The 13,427-nt window shown below is 35.6% G+C and overlaps 1 protein-coding gene across 1 annotated transcript in view; it reads left to right on the top strand.

Moving 5' to 3' along the window:
• Positions 1–938: 938 nt before the first annotated feature.
• Positions 939–13,427, top strand: part of chs1 (chitin synthase 1) — a 57,038-nt gene continuing 44,549 nt past the window's right edge. Inside the window, exon 1 of the mRNA XM_030131202.1 lies at positions 939–943. Coding sequence (XP_029987062.1) covers positions 939–943 — 5 coding nt within the window. The remainder of the gene's footprint in view (positions 944–13,427) is intronic.

Genomic DNA, 13,427 nt, shown 5'->3' with positions numbered 1-13,427 from the left:
CAACCACAAAAGCACAAAACACTCATATGGAATCGAACATCCATCTGTCCATGTGCACCTTTAAGAGAAATCCTTTAAAATGTCACAAGCAAGAATAACTTAGGCTAAGAAGTACAAAGATAAAGTGTTCTCGAGTATTAAATAAGTAAATGAATGAATGAATGATAGCTAGTAAGTGGGTCAAACACCTAAACCAGGCACAGGTGTTCAATAGTCTAATAGATGTGGATACAAAGCTGGACATGACATATTTTCTGCTACATTGTCCAGTTTTAGTCTGTGTTTACTTGCAGAGTTTGTGTATCATTTTCTTTTGCTGCTGCTTAAGAAGTAATGAAGATTTATTGTAAGTCTGTCAGATCTACAGGGTGGGGAAGCAAAATTTACAGTGAACATGTAGTTGTTTTTTCTCAGCAGGCACTACGTCAATTGTTTTGAAACCAAACATATATTGATGTCATAGTCATACCGAACACTATTATCCATACCTTTTCAGAAACTTTTGCCCATATGAGTAATCAGGAAAGCAAACGTCAAAGAGTGTGTGATTTGCTGAATGCACTCGTCACACCAAAGGAGATTTCAAAAATAGTTGGAGTGTCCATAAAGACTGTTTATAATAGAAAGAAGAGAATGACTATGAGCAAAACTATTACAAGAAAGTCTGGAAGATACTATTAAAGAAGAATGTGAGAAGTTGTCACCCGAATATTTGAGGAACACTTGTGCAAGTTTCAGGAAGCGTGTGAAGGCAGTTATTGAGAAAGAAGGAGGACACATAGAATAAAAACATTTTCTATTATGTCAATTTTCTTGTTACAAATAAATTCTCATGACTTTCAATAAACTAATTGGTCATATACTGTCTTTCAATCCCTGCCTCAAAATATTGTAAATTTTGCTTCCCCACCCTGTAGATATGGCTTCAGAATTCGGCCATGCAGTGAGTCGGCCATGCAGTTTTATATCAGTCTTAAAACTGTAAAACCTGACCCATTAAAAACTAGCCACAAAATTCAATTTTTTTTTAGGAACTGAAATGTTTATTAGCTCTTTTAACATAATACAAACAAAAAACTTGCCATATTATTTTGTTTTTGTTCTATCTATCTATCTATCTATCTATCTATCTATCTACATATATAAATATATAAATATATAAATATATATATATATATATATATATATATATATATATGTATATATGTATATATATATTGTATCACATTCGATACATTTGGCATTTTGGCCAACTTCTTGTGCACAACAACATTAACTTTAGATAGAAAATTAATTTTACCAGTAACATTTTGAAAGTATAAAACATTTCAGGTATTTTTTTTTTTCCTAAACATTTTACAGCATTTTTATTTCCCTAGAATGGCACTGTAATTTCACTATTTTTCAAAATTTTAAAATTTTCAACCAAATAACAATATAAATCTTATTCTTAATGTAACTTTTTAAAAATTACCAAAGACTTTCCTACAAAATGTGTGTCGTACGATTTAATGTTAGTGGCCATATTGAACAAGGAAAAAACAAAAAAGCCCATCCACTGGCTGCAGTGGGATAGTAATCCACCAGGGGGCAGAAAACATGTATCAGGTCATATACAACAGGTTTTTAACCCTATAAACCCTGAGGCTAAAATGGCCCGCCTGGACTTTTTTTTCTTATTTTGACCAACTAAAAGGTTAGGAACTATACTGAGTCCATTTGCCCATTTTTCCAGAGCACTTTTTTGTCCAGATCTTTCCAAATCTAGCAATCATTTACAATTTACTGTATGTTATAATACTGCTAAAACAGCTTCTTCTCCAGGTTCTAGTACAGATATGGGTGAAATTACCATAATGACCCAATAAAGCCTATAAAGCACAACATCTCAAGTTTCAGAAACCGTTGGAATTTTTCCAATTGCACCAACAGTAAAAGAGTCACAGCCATCCAAACTGTATATGAACATGGTGTGTCAGCAATGACACGTCAGGTTTTAAAGAGTTAAGGAAAGTTGACTTGTTGATGAGATAAAGGTTTCAGAACCGGGCGTAGCAAATATGATACAGATGGTTTTATAGGGTTAAAAAGAGTCTGATTGATTATAAAATAGTCAATAGTAGGAGGTAAACTTTGGAATAGCTTGCCCCTCCCAATAGCAGAGTGTCCAACATACAACACTTTTAAAACTCACTTAAACCAGTGGCTCGTAGAAAACCAGAGATGCAGTCATTTTTAATTGATGTACATTTCATTACACACACACTTTCTGTGTTTAGTTGTATGTAAGTATAGAGGTGAATGTATAGGCTAATGCCCCTGTGATCATCCTATGCCTGTTTGTTTTTTGTTTATTTGTTTGTTTTGATGATGCCTATGTCATCATTATGTGTATTTCTAAATTTGTTAATTTATAGCGAACAAATAATGTACTAATGTTGACTGTTTTATGTTTTGTTTATGTCACCTGCCTAGGGACTGCAAATTAAAAGTAGTTATTTTTTACTAATTCTGACATATTTACATGGGTGCATTTTTATACAGCAATGTTCATAAATGTACATGGTCCCTATTAAATAAACCAATGAATAAATAAAATAAAATGAATAAATAAAACTTTGGCAGGACAAAATAGGCCACCGCAGTGGAGGTAATTAATGGTAACACTGCAGATGTACGTACCGGTAAATGCTGATTAGTGTTCACTTCATATTAACTATTTCAGTGTTAGTCAAACAGGAAGCCATCAGACACAGCCAAAGCCTTCAGAAACCAGAGAAAACTAGATGAAAAACTGTAATTATTCGGGTTAAACTTGTCTGTATTTTATATGAAGTAAGAAAATTGTGATTCAGATCATGTACCTCGATAGATAATCATATGATCTTTTGTCCAGATTGCCCAGGCTTCTTTAAAACAAACCAACTCTCCTCTCTGTGCATACAAAAACCACTTTACCACCACAACTATGATCATTTTCATTTATTTCAATCTGTAATCTTGCTTCACAGCCTCCATCCTATATTGTCAACTAAATTGCAAAGAAAATAGCGCACTTTGATTTTGTTCCTTTGTTGTTGTTCTATTATTAGGATTGTACCAATTATATTGTCAATCTGTCAAATATTTTTCTCCTGGAGTATAATTGGGATTTTTAGTATTTGTAGTCAAACAAGAGCCATATTAAATCCAGAGAAGTCAAATCAAATTAAAGTGATTTTAGAGGAGTCTGTCTTGAATCTCATTCAGTTGAACCTACACACACATTTTATCAGCAGGTCGTAAACACCGATGTGATGTTTGTGAACACAATAGCACTCATCCTTTTTCAGTTTCTGCTGAGAACTACTTTCTGTGTCTGATAATAATGTGCCTATATATAGTTGTTTTGGAAGACCGTATCATCAAAATGCACATTGTTTCATTTATAGGAAGCTGCTGGCACTAAAGTTTGACGCCTAAAGAAAAGGGAAAAAGGTTTAGAACTGTACTTGTAGTGAAGTGACGTTAAATCTGACCTTGAAGTTATTAGTACGGTTTAAAGGTGGGGTAGGAGATCTTGGAAAAATGGTTCGAGCAAGCTTCATTTTGAAAATACACAATTCAAAAGTTGGAACCCCTTTCTTCAGACATGCCCCCGAAGCCACGCCTCCAGAATACTGGCACGGGCAATGCTTGTTACCAAGGGTTCACAAGCGCTGCACAGCAACAATTCGCCTGGCCCCGGCTCCGGCTCTAAAACCCTGAAGGAAGAGTTCATCACCTGTTTTATTATTAATTCATTTGTCATGCACTAATGAGTTCGATAAGTGGGCAAATCAGTTTGCACTGCAGTATACCGACTGACTTGTTCTCGCAGCCCTTCCGTTAGCTTAGTTTAGCCTAGTTTAGCATAATCGCTTCATTCCTATGGTCAGACGTAGCCAGGCTTTTATAGGTGATCCGTAGTATTTTATGAGTGATTTTGTGGAATTCAGTTCTCCCTAATCATTGCTTTAGTCCGGTGGGGTCAATATGATCACAAATTGAGGCTCACATCAGGGTGATGTGGCTTACTGCAGCAAGAAAATCTTGGGAAATAAAAACTTATGCAAAGCTAAAACGGTAAAGCAAAGCTAATTTAGCGCATGCATCCCTTCCAGCAAAAAGATTTTCCAACTTCTGTCAACACAACAGTCCCAAGATTGTATCAGTGCAGTAAGTCGCAGATCTAAAGAAATAATCAGGGAGAATCGGATTTCAGAAAATCACTTACAAAAGACAACAAATCACCTTTAAAAAACTGGCTACGTGTGACCATGGAAATGCAGTGACTATGCTAAGCTAAGCTAACAGAAGGGCTGCAAGAACAAGGCAACATGAGCACTGCAGCGCAAACCCTTTTACTCACTTATCCACCTCATTAATACCTCATGTAAACCTTCATTTGGGTTTAACATTTCCATGTAAAGAGAAGAGAAAATACTTTAATTCCGAATTAATTTCTTCTGGAAAAATAAATCGGATTTAAAAAACATCATGTAACTGTACCCATTCATTCTCCTCCAACACCCCCGCTCTTCCAGAACAGCCCCAGTTCATACCTATCTGGCTAACTTTACATTCCCTAGTGATTTTTGTTGGTGACAAAACAGTTTTCCGATGAACTTTCCATCTTAATATAACTAAAATAGCCAAGCTCTGTCTCTGGCTTCATTTCCTGTACAAGTGCTCCAAGCCTCTGAGAACGCACGATTCATGCACGAAGAGGCGTATGAGCAGAGGGGGGAGGGACAAATGGCAGTTGAGTTTGACAGACATATCATCGCCCAATCGTTTCAAGTGGGCGCTCAAAATGATTGGATGGTGTTTTTTCAGTCCTGTCCATTCCATAGATGACTATATTTTTTAATTTTTGTGTTAGAGCATTTAATTAATTAGTTGTAATCGGGGTGTGAAGGGGATTTTAAGCAACATAGTAAAAAATACTCCAGGAAAACATCTCCTACCCCACCTTTAAGGGTAACATTATTCTGTTCAGATCTTTCATTCAAGGCAGTCACAGCAGTGGTCACTACTGAACCAAACAGAACCAAACCACTGGATTGAATCATATAGCGCTGTTTCAGATAGTTTCCTTGTTTGTCTAAGCCTTTGTCAAACATTTATTCCTTCAATTCTTCATACATGGTGGCATTTCATTGCTATTTTTTTTGTCTATTAAGCCAGTAGTTTGTTGTAGTTCAGCGAGCCATCTGGTTTCCTTATTGCTCCACACATGCAGACACACAACTCACTAAATCCCTTTTCATAATATTCATCCACAGTTATCTTTCATCCATACACTGACTTTTATTCCTCTTAAAAGTGTATAAACTTTTTTTGAGATTCAACTCTGCCTGAAAATGCAAATAAAAATGACAGGACATAAAAAGTCTTGAAATCCTGATCGTATCAAAGCAACATTGACAATTAAATTGTGCAGAAACTCCATTCAGCCAAAAGGAGAAGATCATTTAAATGCTCGCCTACTCTGAAGAGAAAGTTTATAAATTTTTTTATCCTCAAGCCTCTCACATCTCAGGGTCTCAACCAGGATCAAATATTTTCTTTAAAGTGTGAAAACATGTTAAAATAGATGCCTTCACATAATAAAAGAAAAAAATATATATATATAAAAAAGTAACTCTGAAGCATGACATTCTCATTTCAGTTAATCATCAGATGGTTTGAATGGTTAACCACATCTGGCACATCTTGTCAAACCTTCACATTTAACAGCTTTGGGAATGATTTCTGCATCAGTATGACAAAAGCCAACATTTGTCAAGAATGCACCATGAGAAAAAAGATCTGAAAATCGCTGAAGAAATTTAAGAGAGAAATGAGCTGTATTTTAGTCACATAAAAGACCTAATTTTATAAGTAAGTAACATTTAAATTAACACCTGGATAATGTAAAAAGATGATCAAAAGGTCATGCTGAAGTGCTGTTGTATTGACTTTCTTTAGAAGTTTTAATAGTTATACCCAAAGTTACCTCTGTTCATACAAACCCACATCAGCCAGTGAAAGTCATCCGGCCAGGAAGTATGACCACCTGAATATTATGGACTAGGATAGAATATAAACATGTTTGCCAGGAGCACAAAAAGGAGTTTGATGTCCAGAGCCTTTACATTAATATGGAATGTCCTCTCTAAGGAGCTGGAAAGTTACAGAATATAGAAAAATGACTTTGTAATGATCACAGGTTTTCTTCTCCCCTCTAAATGCTGGTTGCAGCTTTCACTCGACACGTTTAAGACATACAATTAAACGTTATTTCCATCTCACCTCCAGCTTTATTTGTTTTTTACATTCTAACACACTGCTGTTTCATTGTTTATAAATTTGATCCAGTGCAAAACTTTATATCTACTTCTTTTCTTCACCTCCAGCATGTGCTGCAAAATGTATAAGCTACGCACATTCTGTCCTCTCAGCAATGATTTCATCTACAATTTATCTTCTATTTAGTTTTTTTGGTAAAAGAAAATCACAACACACAAAAGTCCAGCAAGCTAAGACAATGAATCAGAACAACAGACTGATATTTGCATTAAATGTTTAAAGAGGTGACCGGGCATACAGGCAAGACTATATGCATTAGTTTTCTGGACTTCCGTGCTTTTTTTTTTTTTTTTTTTTTTCTCCATTTTTTTCAAACCAGAAAACAAAATACAAGATAAATTGTAGATGAAGTTATTGCTGAGAAGACGGCATGCCCAGTTTGCTCTGAAGTCAGCTGTCTAGAAAGGAGAAATGAGTGATCCTCCGTCTGTGTTGAATTGTCTGTTGAATACGCACTTCCAATCAAAATATTAAAACGAGTTAACTATTTTTGTGACTGCGGTTGTCTGTATTTTCAAAATCGGTTCCGATTTGAAAGTCCTCTGGTGAGCGCCAGGCTTTCAGCACAATCAGAGAAGATTACTGCCTTCAGGCCTGTAAAAAGCTCTAGCTGAGCACAGTTTTAAAGACTTCTCTCTGTTTATGTTGGTGGTGTGCTGATCAGTAATACTCCCTTTCACATTCATCCTGCTCCGTGGCATCACGATTTTCACTGGCATCAAGACATATCAACTCAAACAGTTGGAAGCTAAATGTTTTTTTTTTTCCTTAGTGCACAGCAGTTCGTTTCAAAGCTGCATTTTCTGACTGCTAGAGGGAATAGTTCAAAATAAACTCACACAGCAGAGAGTTGTAATATGTCTATTTATCGAATACTTATAATGAACCAAACTACTACTATTTTAATATTCACAAAAGAGAAACACATTGACATCCCACTTGAGTTTTTGTTCCGCTGTGTATGACTAACCCTTTATCTAAATCCTCTCTCCTTTATCTAAATTTCATCTACAAATCTGAAGAACATGTGGCTCCCTTCGGTTATCTTGTGACTGTTTCCCTCCCTCTGCCCCCCTCTTACTGCAGTGCTGCACCATCTCTCTCTGGACAGGTATTCTACAATTAGCTCATGAGAGCTTGTGAACTGAAACAGATGGTCTACTGTCATATATAAGGGGGACTCATATACACAACCACAACACAGATACAGTGGCAGAGTGACAGTGGCAGCACCAGCAATCCTTCAGGATCTCGTTCACCTGTTTGAGAAAATAGCACTGCAATAGTTTTTTTACTCTGGAAATGTTCATTTTGATGTCATAAAATACGGGATTTCTTGCCAGAGGACTGGGTACATTTGGAAAGAATTAAACATAAACTGGTAATGAATGGTGATTCACTGTGCATGTTATTCACCAGAACAAACTATTTATCCAAAAACCTTTAGATGACAGTAGGACTGCTCTATGAGGCAGACTTCTCTTGAATAAGAACAGGGCAGGTTTTCCTTTCCTATTGCGGAAACTAAAATGTTGTACATGATGCGTTTGTGTCCATTTTCATTTTTAACATTACACCTGATAAGTCATGTGCACAATGAGAATGAGAATGGTGATGAAATTTGGACATTTAATTCACTACCTCAACGACACCATCATTTTACATCACCTGACAGCAGATACATCATGAGTGTTAACATAGTCCCTCCATGTGAATCTACAGCAGGTAGTTATTCTCCACACAGAGTCCATATGGCCACTAATTATACTTTGGCACTGAACATTTCAGTGTGTCCAAATCAGTGCCTGGGATGAATACCTTGTTAGTGACCTTTCTGTACATCTGAGAGGCCTCAGCTGTGAATAGCAGTAACAGTGCCCTCAGTGACATGACTATTGTGATGTGAACAGCATTTCACAGACCATGGAGCAGACCTATCAAGCTCTTGTGAACCGTCAAGCAGCAAACTCTTCTCTCGCAAAAATTTTTTGAGAGAAATCACCTTCTCTTATGACGACTTAGACATCCATGGACTGTTTTGTAATGTAGTTATAATAATCTCAGAAATTATGAGGTTCAACAAATTAAAGCCATAATATCTCTTATCTTTACTGCCAAGGTCTCTAGTTATATTATTGTGGGACTGTTCTCAAACACGACCACCTGAAGGTGGGGGGAGATACCACCGCTATGTTGACCATATGGCCAGCTTATTATGCACTGGCAGAGCATCTTAATGAGAGTCCACAACCTGACAGAGACATTCTTTTGAGCCCATATCACACATGCACACTGGCACAAAGACACACACAAAAACAAATTAACATGCAAGAGCGTGGCTTCATATGGACATACACAGCCTGGTGAAAAAACAGTACATTTACATGAAGATAAAATTCATGCGCACAGAACACAATCTGTACTAAACTGTGTCTCTGTTTTGCACGCATTACTGAAAACTGTCAGGGATTGACCTGAGTAAAACCAAAGCACTGTACTGACACCCACTGGTCGAATGTTAAATCTGTACATCGAGCCCAACCTGATGAGAGCCTTCTGTTTTAACCAACGCCACTAAAATAGTATAAAACATGTTACAGAGGAACCCATTCCATAACAAAGCAATAATAAAACCTGACTTTATAAAACCAGACATAACAGCAAACAAGTATAAGTGTTTAGATTGGGTTATGACGGGACTGGTCTGGGCTTCACATGAGACATCTGTCCTTATGAGAGACATAAAGAATAAAGAGGTAAACAACTCTATATTTGGGCCAATATCAGTAACTTCGATTTTACTATAATTATTGTCAGACTTAGGTATAACATGAGACAGATGTAAAACCTCGAACCTCCAATGAGAAACAAGCTAGAAAGATTACACTCACTCTGCACATGCTCAGTTAGCTTTTAGTAAACCCCTGTATAAACCTGTAATGTAGCTAAGTTTTCTGTCTGCAAAAAAAACACAGATGTCTCCTATGAATCATTTGTTTCACACTGTTGTAACAGATAAAGACGTATTCTGTTTCATACAACAATTTTAATTTGCTATGGGTACTTATAATGTTTAGGTAGCTGCAAAATTTAGAGTAAGATTTGTAAATGGAAGTCGCAGAAATCTACACAGAAATGTAAATACTAAGCATAAAATGTTACACCTTGAATTTATTAAGGTAACAACTATGCAACTATAAAGATCATGTTCACAAATCTATTATTATCATTATTATTATTATTATTATTATTATTATTATTATTATTATCATTGTTTTTATTATGTTGGAGTGTCCTTTTGGATCTGGAATTTCTTTTTCCTACTTATGTCTTAAGTGAAGTCTATCTATATGCGTAATACAGCTGTGAAATAGAGTTTATTTTTGATATGTATAATTTTTTTTTTGCATTTTGTGCAGGGTTGATTAGAATTTATTTTGACATGTGTAGGATTTGTTAAGGTACTTTGAGGACCTGACATGGGACTTTGTGATCAGTAGGAAAAGATGGGGTAAGGGGGCAGGAGTATGTAAGTTGTACTTCATCCTGCTCCTTTTTGAAAAAAAAAAATTTTTTTTCTTGTTTTTGTTTTTTTGGTATTTAAATTTTTTTTTTTTAAAGTGTTGAAAAATTATTATTATTATTGTTGTCATTATTATTATTAATATTATTATTATACTTTAAAAATGTCCTGAAAAACAGCCAGATTTTCTTTGCCAAGGCTTATCTTAGTCAAGGGTTGACCTTAGTTAATTAAAAACATTGTCAGGAGGAGCCAGTGCATGAATGTGTGTGCATGATAGTGTACTTTACAGAATACTGTATATAGTTGTGTGAAGTCATGGTAGAAACAGGCAGGAGTCCAAGTTTGTGCTTGTGTGGAAATGATCCTTGTACCTTTTTATTGCTGTCCATAAAAAATCAGATTGATAACTTGAAATTTTTGGTCATGACAAACGTTCATTGGTCACATACAGAGAGAAAAACAGACAGATATCAGTCACGAAGCTTCCTTATGAGGGTGGAGTACATTACATTTAACCCCTGCAACATGATTACCGGGCAGTATCACTGAACTCCTCAAACACTTCCTGGTCTGTATAGGTTTCATAAACTGTAATCACACATACACACACCCTAAGGGGCTGGACCTGTCGAGTAATAATACAGACAAAGGACAAACTATCTGTCACACTGACGGACACTCTGACACAACTGGTTTCCAATTCAATTACAGAGATTTTATTTTATATAATTGTAAAAAACATACTGTTAATTTGCATGTACTGTTTAGTTTCAGATTAACATTGGATAAAAACTTGCTAATTTGTTAATTCAGGAGAAAATTTGAGTGAACTGAAGTGTCAGAGTCTAGAGGTGGATTGCTAAAGACTTCAAGACCTCAACAACAGAAGTTAAAGAGGTAATATGTTATAGTTTTTTTAAATTTATTTTTTAGCAATGGAACTTTTACCTTTATACACTACAAAGAAAAAGTTAAGGATGTTTTTAATTTTTGGGTTATTGAAACACACTTTTTTAATGACTAGACATAGTTTTATTTACAAATGGCAAAAATGACAAAAAAAAAAAGACAAAAAAAAAAAGAAATATCCTTAAGTGTATGTAGTTTCTATTCATTTCTGTGAAAGAGACTATAGTTTTAAGTTGTTTTTTTTCCCACTTTTGACTCACAGAAACTGACCAGACTGCATAACGGTGGAGTAAAGAAAGAAAATGGAGGAACGGAAGGAAAGAACAAAAAAAAGAGAGGGAAGACACGAGTAAGTACTAATTTAGTGCTGCGTCACATCTAATTTCTGCTTCATTTACGGTAGTGACTGATGTTGCAGATGGCAGAGGATGGTCTGTGTTGTGAGGTGAATTTAAATACATCCTTCCGCAGGTGGATTGACACCCGCTGTGCCAGACACAGTGTGAACTTAATTAGCCTGAGTAAACAAATGCAGACAATAGCAGGGGTGGATCTACAGGGATGTACGGGGTGGCAGCTTTGGGCAGGATACAGCAATTTATGAAAAGTTGTGGGTGCTTGGAATGAGTAAATCTCTGATGTCCAAGTGTAAATGAAGGCAACATGAGGTGATGTTCAATCTGACCTGTGCCTGTCTGTGATGGTGTGCATCCAGCAGCAAACTTTATCCCCTTAATATAGGAAACAAAAGGCCTTCTGCCATCAAGAGATATGAGGTAACAGTGTTATTCTCAACAACACACTACGGCAGGGGTGTCAAACTCATTTTAGTTCAGGGGCCAGATTCAGCTAAATTTGATCTGAAGTGAGCCGAACCAGTAAAATAATAACATAATAATATAGAAATAATGTCAACTCCAAACTTTTCTCTGTGTTTTAGAGCGAAAAAAGTAAATTTACATTATGAAAAGGTTTACATCTACAAACTATCCTTTCAAAAGATGTGAATAACATGAACAAACTGAAAAAATAAGTATAATTTTAACAGTATTCTGCCTCAGTTTACCATTTACACATGTACATTATAATTTACAGATCACAGTGGATCTACAAACACACAAAATATTTAGTAACATGCAGAATATTGTTAAAATTGTACTTGCTTCTCTTTAAGACATTTCAGGTAATTCAATTTTTTTTTTTTTTTTTGCAAAATTGTACTTTGTTTTAGTGTAAATACATGAAAATATTTACATTTACAAAGAGAAACATTTGGAGTTGTCATTATTTCTATGTTATTATGATAGTATTTTACTGGTCCTGTCCACTTGAGATTGCATTGGATTGTTAATATTTTAGTGTGATTTTTGCATTTCACAAATTCATCCCAAGGGCCAGACTGGACCCTTTGGTGGGCCGGATTTGGCCCACGGGCCGCATGTTTGACACCTGTGCACTAAGACTAGCAGTGTTTTTTCTTGCTAAATGTGTGTGCAGGGCAACTATTACAATTATACATAAGGAACAGCAAAAGATGGGTAGTGGTGAGGTTGTTTTATTAGGCAGTGGTGGAGGAAGTATTCAGTAAAAGACTCCATTACCGGATAAAGAACATACAGAACCCTGCTTAAATGAAAGTGCATAAGGAGCCACAGAATGTAGTTAAAGTATTTTCACTCATAGTCCTGGATCCATCTGATTGATAAATAATTCTGTGTGATATCATTACATTATTTATACCTTCTTTATCAGTGCTGCATAGGATAGAAAGTATAAGCAGGGTGACGGTTTGCAAAAAAACAGTACCGGTACACACTATACATGAAATCATGATATATGTCGTAGCGTCATGTTACTGTTCTTTTCTGCTAGAAGTGGAGATGTTTGAAATACACTGTTGCACATAAAGTCAGACTAAAATATTTCTTTTTCATCAGCAATGTCAATTAAAAGCTATTTTCTGTAACATACAGTCATGGAAAACCCCTATTTTTCTTCAGTTTCTTGTTCATTTTAATGCCTGGTACAACTAAAGGTACATTTGTTTGGACAAATGTAATGATAACAACAAAAATAGCTCATAAGACTTTAATTTCAGAACTGATACCTATCCAATTTCCATGTTTTCTTGAAAATAACCAAAATCACTTCAGTTCTTACATCGATAGCTATGGCATTGTACTGACAAAAACAGTGCTTTTAGGCATTCCATGTTTTCTTTTCTGTCTGTTTTAGTCACGTGACACACACAGGAGTTAGTACTTGATTGCATAACCCTTGTTTTTGATGACTTTTGATGGTCTAATAAGTTTTTACGCGAATCTAGACTGATATAAACTATCAGTATTGGCTAATTTTGGCTTTTTCACTGTTGCCCATGAAGTGGGAATCAAATATTTTTGACCTTTTCTCATGAAATGATTGTGACAATGTGATTTATTCTTGATCGATAAAGTGCAACTGGGACTCAGTATGGAATCATTGCACCAGCTCGAAGGTGATTACTGATGTATATAAAAAAGAGCAATGTGTCTGAAAACAAGATTCTTCGAACTTTATGGGCAACGGTGTCCTTTATATCCAGTTTTATTCACAGATAAATCTGATAATCGGGGAAAAA

Source organism: Sphaeramia orbicularis, chromosome 3, assembly GCF_902148855.1.
Source record: "Sphaeramia orbicularis chromosome 3, fSphaOr1.1, whole genome shotgun sequence".
NCBI lineage: Eukaryota > Metazoa > Chordata > Actinopteri > Kurtiformes > Apogonidae > Sphaeramia > Sphaeramia orbicularis.
Note: the sequence above shows the minus strand (reverse complement) of the source record. Positions and strands in the feature narration are given on the sequence as shown.